The sequence below is a fragment of the Phacochoerus africanus genome, chromosome 5 (genome assembly GCF_016906955.1).
Source record: "Phacochoerus africanus isolate WHEZ1 chromosome 5, ROS_Pafr_v1, whole genome shotgun sequence".
In the NCBI taxonomy this organism is placed as follows: domain Eukaryota; kingdom Metazoa; phylum Chordata; class Mammalia; order Artiodactyla; family Suidae; genus Phacochoerus; species Phacochoerus africanus.
The window spans coordinates 3,197,808-3,210,993 of record NC_062548.1 but is presented as its reverse complement, the minus strand read 5'-3'; the positions used below and the strand labels follow the sequence as shown (position 1 = coordinate 3,210,993).

The 13,186-nt window shown below is 63.7% G+C and overlaps 1 protein-coding gene across 6 annotated transcripts in view; it reads left to right on the top strand.

The window, feature by feature from the left end:
- Nucleotides 1-13,186, top strand: part of MAD1L1 (mitotic arrest deficient 1 like 1) — a 308,486-nt gene that overhangs the window by 76,248 nt on the left and 219,052 nt on the right. For 5 of the 6 annotated variants that reach the window (XM_047779416.1, XM_047779418.1, XM_047779419.1 and 2 more), the window contains exon 10: nt 786-872. The exons of the other annotated variant lie outside the window; for it this stretch is intronic. In XM_047779416.1, the coding sequence (XP_047635372.1) occupies nt 786-872 (87 nt within the window). The remainder of the gene's footprint in view (nt 1-785; nt 873-13,186) is intronic. 6 annotated transcript variants of the gene reach the window in all.

Below are 13,186 nucleotides of genomic sequence, written 5' to 3'. Positions count from 1 at the left end.
GCAGGGACAGCACCAGGTCCTTCATGCTCTGAGCCGTCAGGGAGCTCCTGTCTGTAGACCTTGAGGACGGCCATTCTGACCCGGGGGGTGGTGCTTCCTTGTAGTTCTGACTTGCATTTCTCTACTGCTTAGCGTCCTCGCGTATCTTTTCACGTGCCTCTCGGCTGTCTTTGTGTCACAGACTTCTCGATGGGTTTTTTTCCTGAGCTGCGGCATTGAGCTGGAGGAGGGGTTCAGACTGAGGCTCGGCGCAGGCGCAGCTCAGGGAGGGTGGCCTGGAGCCTCAGTTTCCCCCTTTGTCAAATGGGCGCGCTGAGTCTGGGCTGAGATCCTCACCCAGAATAGTGCTGAAAGTTTCGAGGCCCGGCCCACGCGGGCATCTCTTGCTATTCTCACACTGCTGCAGTTGTCCCGTGTGGATTTTGAAGGAGAGGCGAGGAAAGAAAACTCAGATGCACAGGCACCTCCTCTGCCAGCTGCTGGGTGGGTGCTTTTCAACCTCACTTGAGAGCCTCTGCACGGTGACATTGTTGTGTAGTGACCCTGTTTTTACAGGTGAAATAAAATCGAGGCCTCTAAAAATCCTGTCCCCGTGTCTGGTGGCTGGGGGCTCGGTGTGCGCCCGGTGGGGAGTTCTCAGCGCCGCAGCACTGCACTGGGGACAGGCTGCCCCGGGGCCGGGGGCGCAGACCTCACTCGTCGCAGGGCTCCGGGTGGCCCCCCGGTGCAGTGAGAGCCAGGCCCTCCAGGGCACCCTGGTGCTGACCTGTGTTCTTGACCCCCAGGACCCCGGAAGAGCTGTCCAGGTTCATCGTGGAGCTGCAGCAGCGCGAGCTCACCCTGAAGGACAGAAACAGCACCCTCACTAGCAGGTAGGCCTGGCGACCGCGTGCTCAGAGGGCTGGTGGGTGTCCCCCGCTCAGAGCAGCCGTGGCTCACCGTCCCGGGCCTGGGCCTGACCAGCGGGATCTGGGCCTGCTGGTTGTGAGGTGCCCTGCGTTCTGGCCCGGGCACTGGGCTGTTGGGACGCTGTGGCTGATGGACCCTGGGGCTGGCTTCCCGGAGTGGGGTCTGGGAGGAGGGCTGTGTGCCCCCCAGGGGTGATCCCTCCTCCGTGGGAGTGTGGGCTCTGAGTGACTCCTGGAAGGTGTGCAGACCTGGCTCCCGGGCCCACGTGTCTGAGTGCTTGTGCGTGTGCGGACTCTGCGGAGGTCCTGCATGGAGGAAGAGCCGGGCGTTTGTGTCCTCCCCGAACCAGGAGCGCAGGGTGGGCGGCGGTGCCTACAGACCCCAAGAATGCAGCGTTGCACCTGCTGGGTGGCCTGGAGTCACTTCAGCTCTGCTGCCAGTTCCCAGGTCAGCCCGACCCCACAGGTGGAGGGCTCGGGGTGGTGTCCCAGGCCACCTCCACTTCTGTCTGACTGCAGATTCATCCCCCTCCCATCTGGCAATTTGCTAGAATGATTGACACTCAGGGAAGCGGGGAGGATTGCTGGTTTATTACACAGGGAGCGGCTTGGAGGGGGCAGATGGAAGCGATGCCTGAGGTGTAGGTGGGGAGCTCCCTCCCCCTCCCCAACGTGTCCACCAACTCGGAACTCCTGAACCCCCTCGTTCAGCGCTTCGGAGTTTCGTGGCCCCTGGTGGCGGAGTCGTCTCTAGCCCCTCTCCCCTCCCTGCAGGTGGGAGTAGAGCTGAAGGTTCCAGCCGCTCTTCCGGTGGATGTCTCTCAGGCATCCAGCCCCGCCCTCCCGCAAAGCTGCCTGGGGTCTGGCTGAAGACCTGGGGTCCTGACAGCAGCACTCAGGGAACTTCAGGGCTTTGTGGGGCTTGGGGGCCAGGCATGGGGACCAAGACCCCAAGAACTTCCTGCTCACCGAGCTGCGCGTAGGCTCCTCCGTGCACTGGTGCGCGGGCCGGTGTCTCGCGTGGTGCAGGGGTGCTGCCCAGGCTCTGGGTGTTGCATCAGAGGCAGAAGCAGAAGCCTCCTTCTTGGAACAAGGAAACCTCTCCTGCATCCCTGGTGCCGGCAAATTCCCTCCCCCCCCACGTCTCACCGGCCCAGTGGGGTTGGCTGTCTGCCCCTGGCACCCATGGGGATGGGCTAGGCTAGTCTGATTCCCCTTAAATGACTTGGGGGTGGGCGGCTAAGTGAGGTCAGCCCCTCCGGTGAGCAGAGGGCCTGGGGACAGGCTGAGAGGATGGTGACCACAGAGGAACCCCGACCCGCGGGGACCCTGCACTGCCTGGCTGACCGGCCGTCGGGCAGGTCTTTGAGGTTGGCCTGTTTGCCGCCCCCTCCCCCCAAACCCGTGCAGATGGAGTGTTAATAATTTGTTAACAGCCGGAGGAGAGCCTTCTGATTTTGGAGGCTGATGTCACTTTGAAAATTGGCTTTTAGAAGCATCTGGTTATGTTGGACATAATCACATCAACTTAGTTGAAAAACCTCAAATGGTAAGGACTGCCTTTTGCTTTCAAAGCTCCTGTCAGATGAAACGGGCATTAGAAGTGATTTGAAACTAAAGCTTTAACATTTTTCCAGGCGATCCTCTTTCTTTCACTTTGGATTTGAAACAGAATGAACTATTAGGGGAAAGGAAACGTGTCTGCCCTCTTCTCCCACCAGAGTGTGAGGTGCTTTTAGAGAGAGCATCTGCTCCGACCAGCAGCGGCAGCTCCGCCTCTGGGAGACCCACGAGCACACGTCCCGCCGCAGGTCCCCCAGCCGCTTCGCCTGCAGGGGCCGATGCAGCCTCAGCCGTCCCATCCCTTCCCAGGGCAGGAGGGAGTTCTCCACAGTGGGCAGTGGTCACCTGACCCCTGGCAGCTCGTGCGCCTCTCAGGACCCTGGGCTGCCCTCTGAGAGCTGCCCCTGGGAGCAGTGGTGGGTCTCGGGCACCCCAGGAAAGAGCCGTGTGCCATACCTCTGCTGCCTGACGGGTCCCGGGAGGGCAGGGCAGGGGAGGCGGGGCAGCACGGGCCCAGGGCCTGGGGACGGCTGCCTGCCCGCTGGGGGTGCTCGTGGCGCTGTGCGTGGCCAGGATGGTCCTGACCGAGAGGCCATCGAAGGAGCACTTCCTGTGTGCAGCGCCGTGCCCTGGGCGTATGTGCAGGAGGCCCCGCAGGAGGGCTCCGTCCCCATCAGTCCCTCTTCCGGGTGACAGAACCCATCAGAGCAGCCCGGGAGTGTTGCTAAGGCCTCAGATGATAAGGAGCAGTCGGCTGGTTCCTGCTCCACCCGTTTATGGTGGAGTCCCCTGCAAGCCCGTGAGCAGGTGGCAGAGGCTGGGATCCCGTGCCCTCAAGGCCCTTAGTGAGCAGAGTGGAGAAGGGACATGGGCACAGTGCCACTCGTGCTCAAGGGGTCTGGCAGCTGCTGTTCTCAAGGGCAGCAAACTGAGATTGTGTGGTGGCAGCGGCGTTCCGCGTGGAGGCCAGGAAACCTCGAGAGGTTGGAACAGCTGATGTCATTTCTGCGCATCTTTAAAGGCGGAAGTTCAGGTTGGACGGAAAGAAGCACCTTGGCAAGAAGGTGGAAGTTGGGGTCCAGGCAGGCGGGGTCCTGAGGGCTGGAAGGGGCTCCTCACCTGGAAGATGAGTCAGGAGGCGTCGAGCCGGCGCCCGTGGAGCCCGGTCCCGGGAGCACGTCCTGCGGGGCCGTCCCCTCTGCCGGGTGCTCGGTGTCGCTGCCTTTGCAGCAGCCGAGGGGGCCTGACCCCAGCTCGCTGTGAAATGTGGTGCAGGTGGAAGCAGAGCGCCCCGCTGCGCAGAGGCTGAGCCAAAAGGCAGCGGGCTGAAGGCCGTGCCCCGTCCCTGTGCTAGGGCTGGGGTGTTGAGAGATGCCAACTTAGTGGAGCCCCCAGTTGCAGGAGAGGGGCTGCCTTCTCCTTCCAGCAGTTAGCGAGGAACTTCCTTGCTGGCTTTGTGCGCGTCTGCTCAGCCCTGAGCTTTGATTTGCTGTGTCAGAACAGGGCTGGTGTTTGGAGGGCTGTGTGGAGGATGGGGTGGGATGGCGGTAGGTGCCCGGCCCCGAGTAGCGCTCAGGAGACACCAGGTGACGTGCGGCTGTGATCCGGCAAGTCCTCTGTGGCTGTGGGGCCAGGGTGGTGCAGGGTTCTGGGGACTGGTAGGAGCCTTTCTGTCGGAGGCATTTCGTGAACCGTGGGGCCAGCCTCTCTGTGTCCCCACGTGCTGGCCGTCCTTGGACAGCCCTGGGGCCCCATCCATCACTAATACAAATGGGTCTGTCGGCGCCTTCGGGCAGGAGTTTCGTCACAGCCCGGGGACCTTGCCTTTCTGCATGGCCGCCCCAGCGCCCTTTTGGTTCTGGGAGGCCGGTCCCGTCCACGAGGCGAGCTGAGGACCCGGGAGTTTTCAGGGTTTGTGGGAGGGTCTAGCTGTGACCTCGGTCACCGCTCCCCACACATAGCTCCCGAGATGCTGCCACTGCCGTCGTGGGCCCCACGAGCATCTGGTGTCTTGAGGACCCGGCAGCCCACCGCACACCTCGGGCGCGGCTCCCCGCCCTGCCGTTTGTGGAGCCAGGATGCTGAGGGCCAGGTGGGGACAGGAGCGGGCACCTCTGCGTGGCTCAGACCTCAGCCGCCTGTCGTCTGTCAGGCTCTCACAGGCCACCTTGAAGAACCGGGCTGGGAAGTCCGTGCGGGGGCAGGTGGGACCGCCGCAGCCGGTCCTCTGCTTTGCCGCAAAGGCAGGGCCCGCCTTGGAAAGCGGGTGGGGAGGAGCCCGGGCTCCCAGGCTCCCGGTGGTTTCCCCCCATGCGTGTGGCAGTGTGGCCGTGAGGGCGGCGGGCTTATGGGGCAGTTGCTGGTGCCAGGCTCTGTGCCGAGCACCCCACGGACAGTGTGTCACCTGAGAGCAGTGAGGTGCTGCCTCAGAGCTGAGAAACCCCAGCCCCGCACGCAGCTCGGAAGCTGTGAAAGCGGGACGCGCGCCCTGGCCTGTGCGTCTGCCGAGCTGCACGTGCTCACTTGAAGCGGGCTCCCAGGTCCCTGAGTCGTAGATGCCAGCCCTGGGCTCGCGTCCCTCTGGTCCGGAGGAGCCGCGCGTCGTGGGTGCGCCGTCGGTTCAGCCTGGGGAGCCTCAAGCTGCGTCCCGCGCTGCGTAAGGAGGAGCCACACGGGCCTCTCCACGCCTCCCTCCGCCTGCCGTGTGCTGTGCGCCTGCCGGGCCGGCTCCCGGGGGCTGACGGCCCTCTGTGCGGCCGGCCCTCGAGATCCCCCTGTCCACGCCGAAGCATGTCGGGCCTCGGGCTGCCCTCACACTGCAGTGGGTTTTGCCCAGCACGTCTTCCGTCCTCTGGGTGCAGACGGCTCAGAAGAGCCCTGGGCCTCACGCTGGCGGTTTGAGGAGCCCCCAGGTGCCCAGAGCCGTGCTCTTGCCTTGGAACGATGGCCAGTCTTCCGGGCCGTCCCTCGCAAGCTTCCTGCGGCCCTGGCCTGGCCTGGCCTGCTGACCGGGGAGCTGGCGAGGCCCTCCTCCGTGCTGGGGGCTCCGGGCAGCCTTGGGAGGAGCTAGTGGTTACTTGGTGACAGGGGCTCGGGGATGGACAGCTGGAGGAAGCAGCTCCCTCCCAGCTCGGGAGGTGGTGCCCTCGGCTGCTGCGTTTTCCAGGCGTCGGCCGGGTTGGTGGGTTTCTCTTTGCCTCCCAAGGGTAAGATCAGTATGACTCCTGACTCTTAAAGAGGCTCTGATCCCACTGTTGGTGCAGACCATTCAGGCCGTCCTTCAGATCTCCTGGGACGTAACGAGGCCTTGTCGCCCTTGTCACCTGTGTCTGTGTGTTACCGTGGACTCAAGCTGTGCTGGGGCCCGCAAGGCCCGCCATGGGACAGAAGACTCACGCCCATCAGGGACCTGTCCCTGTGTGTCTGGTGATTTCACGCTGGCTCGGACACAGAGGGTTTGGAAGCTCACGCGGCTGAGCAGCAGCCGCTCGTGTTCCAGTCATGGCCCCCCCCCCACCACGGCTGTGTCCCCGCGTCCCCCTTCGGTGAGCCTTCCTCTTCCTCCCATCCAGGTGGTGGGGAGGGTGGTGGTGATAACACGTGGGATTGTCGGCGGGGGGGTCACGTGTGTAGACTGTGCCCGTGGGGTAAGTGAGTGTTAACGAGTTGTCGGGATCTCTTTTCTGGGGTACTTTTTTTTTAAGGATCTCTTAGGGGGTACCTTATTTTAAGGATCTTTATTATGGGGTACCTTTTTTTAAGGATCTTTTAGGGGTACCTTTTTTTTAAGGATCTCTTTTATGGGGCACCTTTTTTTTAAGGATCTCTTAGGGGGTACCTTTTTTTAAGGATCTTTATTATGGGGTACCTTTTTTTTTAAGGATCTCTTAGGGGTACCTTTTTTTTAAGGATCTCTTTTATGGGGCACCTTTTTTTTAAGGATCTCTTAGGGGTACCTTTTTTTAAGGATCTCTTTTATGGGGTCCCTGGGGAGGTATGACTCCTGGGATAGTTGGGGGCATGGCTGTGCTGAGTGTCCCAGCAGGCTCGTTGGGGCTGAGAAGGTGTGCCTCCCCGGGTGGCCGGAGAGACAGGAAGCGGTTGACTGTGTGGACACACCTGCAGATGGGGACACAGGTTGCTGTGGATCAGAGGTGGCAGGTGAGACACCAAGACGTGGGGGGAAGCCTTTGGTGAGGGCATGTGAAGAGGTGGGTTCGCCTCAGGCCGACGGAGAGCACAGCAGAAGAGGAGGTGAGGGCGGGGGGCACCGGGAGTTCAGTTTTGGACTCGGTGCTGTCAAGAGCCTGTTAGATGACCACGTGCGGGTTGCGGAGGCCAGTGTGCTTAGCGCCCTGGACTAGAGGTGGGAGCATGGAACACGGGTCCTTCCAGGCGGGTGAGCCTGTGACCTGGGAAGTGGGGACACAGTGGACCAGTGCTGAAGTCCATGACCTGGACACGAGTGACTTGGGCCAGAGAGGGTGAGAGCTGGCTCAGCGCCCCCAGCGTCCTGGCCTGGGGCGCTCCTCCTTGGGCATCCGTGTGCAGCCTGGCACTGCCTCCCGGTCTGTGCTTGTGCGTTTCCTGGCACTCGGTCTGAAAGGGCCCTGTCACGCCTGCCCTCACCTCCTTCCTTGTGTGCTTGGTCCCCCTGCTAGGGAAGCTCCCTGGCCCTGGGGACGGGCCTGGCCCAGCGGGCACCCAGCGAGGGCTTGTTGAATTGGGTACAGGAGTACATGACTCAGTTGATCGCACCGCGCCTGATGGACGGGATGAGGCATGGCTGCCTGTGGGCGCCCATCGCGGGAGCCTGGAAGTCGGGTTTGCAGGAGCCCAGCCCGGGCCATGTGGGCTGGCTGAAGGCCGGGGCTGGTGCGGCTCTGCCCCACGCCCCCCTTCTGCCTCAGCCCTCTGTGCTCCATCCACCGTCCGGCCATCGTGTGCAGGGCCCACCTCTGCGGGCTTCCGTGGCCACCCGGTGGCCTGGACAGGGAGCTCGGGACCCTAGGGCAGTCCGACTGTGGTGTGGACCCTGGGGAAACCAGCCAGTCTGCCTCAGCTGCCCGCCAGGGACCCCTCCCCAGCCCGCTCCAAGGTGCCGGTCCGAGGGAGCCACGAGCTGCCCGCCCTGCGCCCCAGCCCTCACCTCCTCGTGCACGGCAGCAGCCAGAGATGGAGGCCTTGCCTGTCCGTTCAGCTCTCGGTGCCCCACGACGTAACTGGTCTGGGTGAGCGGGCTTTGGCGGGAAATGTGGAGCCGGCCTGTGTCCAGGGGCCGTCCCCGCGCCCTCCTCCGTGGCAGCCATGCAGCGCGTCGGTTCCAGGCCCCACGTGGTGCTGTTGGCTGTGCGCCTGCGCCGTCGGGTGCGGCAGGCTGGCTGCACACAGCATCGAGCGCTCGAAACGCGGCGCACGTGAGCGAGGCGCTGCGCCTGCGATTGAGACTGTGTTGAAACAGTCCCGTGTGATTAGTGGCTTTGCCATCGGACCGCAAGGCCTTCGACCAGCGTGCAGAGTCCGGCTCCCCCGAGGGCCACGCTGGGCCGTCCTGAGCTCTTCTCTCCTGCCCTCTGAGGTGGGCGCGTCGCTGACCGATGGCTCGAGTGGTCAGTGCGGCGTTACTGGAGAAACTGCGTGTGAGTCGAGGGCTCTGCCCCTGCCCGGTGGTCAGCTCGCGTTGGTGGTGGCTGCGACGAGGGCTGGTTGGTGTCACCACTGACCACTCTGCCGTTCTGCTGTGACACATGCACGCGAGCCTGTCTGGCTGACGTGGTTCCTGTCCCTCAGCGCCCTTCCTGTGCTGTGTCCGCCTGGTCACTGGCCCTGTCTGGTCTGTGCTGTGACGGCAGTTCTGGGTCTGGCCATTTCCTGGCAGCACTTGGGCCCACCTGTCACCCTGCTCCCTCCCCGCCAGGGTCGGCCTCATTCGAAGGTTTGCAGGGTTTGTGCCCAGCAGCTGGGGCCAGGCCTCCTGGGGCGCGGGTGTGGAAGGGCCGTGCTGGTCTGGCTCCCTGCTCTCTGTGGTTCACCCGGTGTTTCCCCTGCTCCTCCTCTCGGGAGGGAGGCCCGCGCGGGGGCCTCCCAACTTCCCCCACCCTGACTCTTGGCACTGGCACCACTGCCTCATCCCTCTGCCCGCCGGACCGCAGCTGCTGGACGTCCAGACTGACCGTTCCGACAGTGCTTGCCCTGGTTTGTTCTGCGCGCACAGCCCCACCGCGGCAGGAAGGGCCTCTCGCGGTGCGTGGCGGACCCTGTCCCTTGGTGGCACGCGACAAAGGCCTGCTGGTGTCCCGGGTTCTTCCCCGTCCCCCCCACCCCCCGCCCCGTGTCACCACCCCCTCCCTCTCCTGCTCACCTCGTCTGCTAAGAGTCACCCCCTAGTTTCTGTTCTGGATCACGCTGGGCGGCTCCTGGCTGAGGCTTCTGCCCCTGGACGTTGCTGAGGTGCCCGTGTGTGCCCTTCACTCCCTGTCTCTGCTCCGGAGGCAGCTGGTGGGAGAGGCTGCACAGGGCTTTCCCTGGCCTGACCTCTGCCTCCTGTGTTGGTTGTGTATTTCTCCCCAGTGGAATGAGCACTCCATGCAAGTGCAGTGACTTTGGGCGTGTTTGCTTGGCCTGGAATCGAGGCCCTGCAGATGTTTGTTGAAGGAATAGTAAATCTCTTCCTCTCTCTCCCCTCAAGACGCGCTGTGACCTCCCAGGTGGGGGTGGGAGAGCATGTGAGGGCCCTGTGAGAGCCGGGCGGGGACAGGGCAGCCGGGCATTGCCGACCCCTTGTGGCTGGTGCGCCGCTCGTCCCTCCCGGTTGTCCATCCGGTCTCCCCTCCCTCCCTCCGGTTCCATTCCCTGCTTGGTCACGTGTGTCAGCCGCTGGGGTGGGTGAGCCGGCGCTTCGGGTGCCTGCTGGCTGGCCTGGCACTGGCTCCCTTGGCCCCCAGTGCCCCGCCCCAGCTGTCTTGTGGGCCCTGCCTTGCGCTTTGCCGGATAGCGGCCTGCCGCCCCAGCTGGAGAACACGGCCGTTTGCTTCACACCCAAGCTCGTCAGCACCCTTCCTCTGGCATCTGGGAAGGGGCTTTGTGCTCCAGGTTTGTGCCTGGAGCCCAGGTGGAGCTGGCCAGTGTGGCACTGCAGCTGGGACGCGCTGTGTCCAATGCCCCGGGGGGGGGGGTCATGGAGAGCGTGGCTCTGAGAAGTGCTGGCTCGCGTCGCTGTGTGTTGCTCGAACCTCGGTGGAGGGAGTGGCTGCTGTGCGTAGACACCCCCCCCGCCGGCCCCGAGTAGAGACTCACGGGTGTTCACACACACGAATACCGGCAGAGAGCTGCTTGTTATCTTCTGGCTACCAAGTAGACCAGGGAACATTCCTTAGAGGAAGTAAATTTGGCCAGAACTGTGGAAAGCAGCAAAACCCAGACGCCCATGGCGACCACCCAGAGCCAGGCGTCTGCAGGAAGGTGGCTGCGGCCCCGAGGGCTTCCTGCCTCCACAGCGGCAGCTCTGATGCCCTCAGACCTTGGCCGCCACCCCCTCAGCCGCCAGCGCACACCCCCTGCACTTTTGCAGCTCGGAAGCAGGCAGCCATCGTCACTGTCAGCGGCTGCGCCCGCTTCCCCTTCTGGAGGGCTTAGGGCCCCGTGTCTGGCGTTTGGAGCTGCTCGCTGACGTCAGGGTGCACCCCCGCCCTCCTTCCCTGTGTGAGAGGAGCTGTGAGCCGTGTCCCAGAGCTGTGTCACTTGAGGGGACGTCAGGAATGAGCCTTTCTGGGTGTGAGGTCTGCTTGGGGTGCCGTCCTGCCTGGGGGCCAGTGGAGAGCCAGGCCCTGCTGTGCTCTGCCCCTCACGCCCTGGCCGTCACGTTGGTTCTCTCACCTCTCCCTTCTTGCTTGGGACTTTTGGTGGCAAAAGGAGAGCCGTCGCCAGCTGTGACGGCTGCAGCTGAGGGGGCACCCTGGCCTTCTCCATGGGCCTGGAGGGCCGACACCTGCCTGCAGTGCCCGTGTTTGGACGTGAGGTGGTGCCTGCAGCCCTCAGAGCCACTTCCTCAGCTCTGTCCTCAGAACCTCCTCTGTGGCCTCCCCGGGGGAGTGCTCTCACCGAGCCTATACATTCTGGGGTCAGTTAGAGACCCGGGGGGCGGGGGGCAGAGGGGAGCATCCTGCAGTGACGGAAGCCCGGGGCTGAGGCCTCCCCCCGCAGGAGTGTCCCTGGGCTTCGCCTGCAGCAGTGCTCTCCTCGGGCAGGGCTTCTGGGTTCTCTGGGCACGTCCCCATCTGGTGGCCGAGGCCCTCGGGGTGGGATGAGGCGGGCGCCCGCCTCAGCCCTCAGCCTGTTGTGTTCCCTTCCCAGGCTCCAGCCGCCGGCTTCTGGCTCCAAGACCAAGCCCCCGTCACGCCCAGGGGCGGATCCAGTCCATCCTGGGGTCCACAGGGAAGTGTGGGCTTTCTGGCAAACACTGCCGGTTCTCGGCTGTGCCAGCCCTGTGCAGGATCGCCGCCTGTGGTGCCAGGCGTGGCTGTGGGCGCTGAGGCAGGCCATGCAGTGGCCGAGGCTGCAGCGGCCCGCGCGAGGGTGAGCCCGGAGCTGTGCCCGGGAGCCCGCTGTTGCACTTGGTCCTTGGGGCCGTCATTCCCCAAAAGGCGTCGAGGGTGCCCAGGGTGGCTCCTCTCTGCTGCATGGTTTCTGCGGATCCCCTCTCAGCAGCCTCTTAGCCCAGGGCCTCTCCTGCTCGGCGAGCAGAAAGGTCGCCTGCTGGTCTTTGAATGCGGGCCCCGCCTCAACAGGGCTGGGACGGGCCCGGCGCCACTTTCTTGCAGGCTCCCAGGCGGTGCCGATGCTGCCAGTCCAGGGAGCAGACTTGAAGCAGTAAGAACTTGGCCACGCTGCCTCCTTGGATTTCCATTCTGTCCCACGGAGAGAGGCCTGCTCCCTCCTTTGCTGGCGGCACCTCGTACCTCTCAGGAAGGCCGTTAAAGCCCTGTGAGCTGCCTGGAGGGAGGGTGGTGGCATTTGCTACAGAAGATGGCCTTCATCGTGTCAGGGGTTATCGGCCTCCTGCTTTTGGGCCCTCGCTTCCAGTGGACACATTCAGGAGTGCCACCTTTGTGTGGCTGGGGACGCTGGCCCACCTCTGGCCCTTTGGTCCACTGAAGGTTCTCAGCCTCCTGATGGGGCTGCAGGTGAGTTTGTGCCCGGCGTGGTGTGTAGCTGGGTCCCCAGCCTCCGAGCCTGCAGGCCACCCTGCGCTGCTGGCCCTGCATGGGGAGGGGACTCAGCCCTCACCCTGGACCCTCCTTCACAGTCTGCCCGGGCCGAAGGCCTCGCAGACGCTGTGGCTGGTGGAGTTGTGCAGTCCCAGGTCGCCCTGGTAAAGACATGCCACTTGGTCCCAGTGGTTCTGGAGGGGAGAGGGAGCAGAGGTGGCCGAGAAGGGGGCAGGGGGGGGCAGCAGTGGCTCTCTGGGCGCAGGCTGGCCCGCGTGCCCTGGCACGGCTGCTGGCACTTCCTCTGAGCAGGGGCTGGGGCTCCTCACCCTTCCGCAGCCAGCTCGTGTTGTCTCTGCTCAGCAAGACGAGATGCCATTAATATTTCACACCCAGACTGTTTTCTTGCAGGTTTTGCATTTCCATATTTAAAATTCCATTTGCATATTCATGGGCCTTTTAAATAAGTTTTTATTGTTAAGGGATGTGGAAGCGGATAAAATGTGAAACTCCCCCTTTTATTCAAGCACTGGAAACGATTGCACCCCCACGATGACGTCAGTTTCTGAGTGGTTAGTTCTGTGGCAGTGGCTGTAGGAAAATTACTTTGGGGGGCGGCGTGTTCAGGGATCAGGTGTGCAGAGACGGGGCTGGGGGGGGGCTTGGCCCCATCACGCTGGGGGGTTTCTCCTGGTTTGGACTGTGCCTTCCGCCTGAGCTGTGATGAGGTCCTGCCTCCCTCTGGAGGCGGGATGCTTGGTCTGGACGTGGCTGAGACTTTCCTCGGGCGAGGCCCCCCGGCCGCCTCAGGGGGGCCGATCCAGGCCGTTCCCAAGAGTGCACTGGACTCCTCCCCTCCCTCCCTCCTCATTTCCGGCATCAGAGGGGCCTGTCACCGGCTCCAGCTTTGGCCTCGCGTTGGGGACAGCTTGGTACCAGGGAGGAGCCCAGCCCACAGTGAGGATGGCGGTCGGGTTCTGGGTCTGCGGCTGCCAGTGCGGGGCCTGGGCAGAGCCCGTCAGCCTCTCCGTGCCGTGGCCCCGTCTGGGGGGAGGGAGGGCTCCTGCCCGCTTCTCCTTTCGGGGTTCTCATCAGGGCCACTGAGATGTCCGAGGTGCCGGCCTGAGGCTGGTCGGAGGGCTCCTGGCATTCTTAATTCTTTGGGCACCAGCGAGTTTGGCCAAATCTTTGCTCTTGGAGTGTCGTGGGGGTGGGGGGGGCCTCGTGGAGACCCTGAGGCCTGGCAAGGGGCAGGGGACCCTGGAGGAGCATCTGAGGGTTGTTTCCCAGCCTTGGGGTTTTGGGCGGGTCCGATCTTAAGCCAGGCATAGCCCTGGAAGTGACTGGGTGCTTCAGGGTCACTGATGGCTTTTGACCCCACAGAGGTGTTGCAGAGGAGCCGATGGGGGCATTTCTGAGTCCATACAGGAGGGGGGCAGCCTGGACGGTCCTCGGGGACCCAGGGAAACTCAGGTTTCTTCAGACCCAGCCTGAGAGCTTCTGCCCATA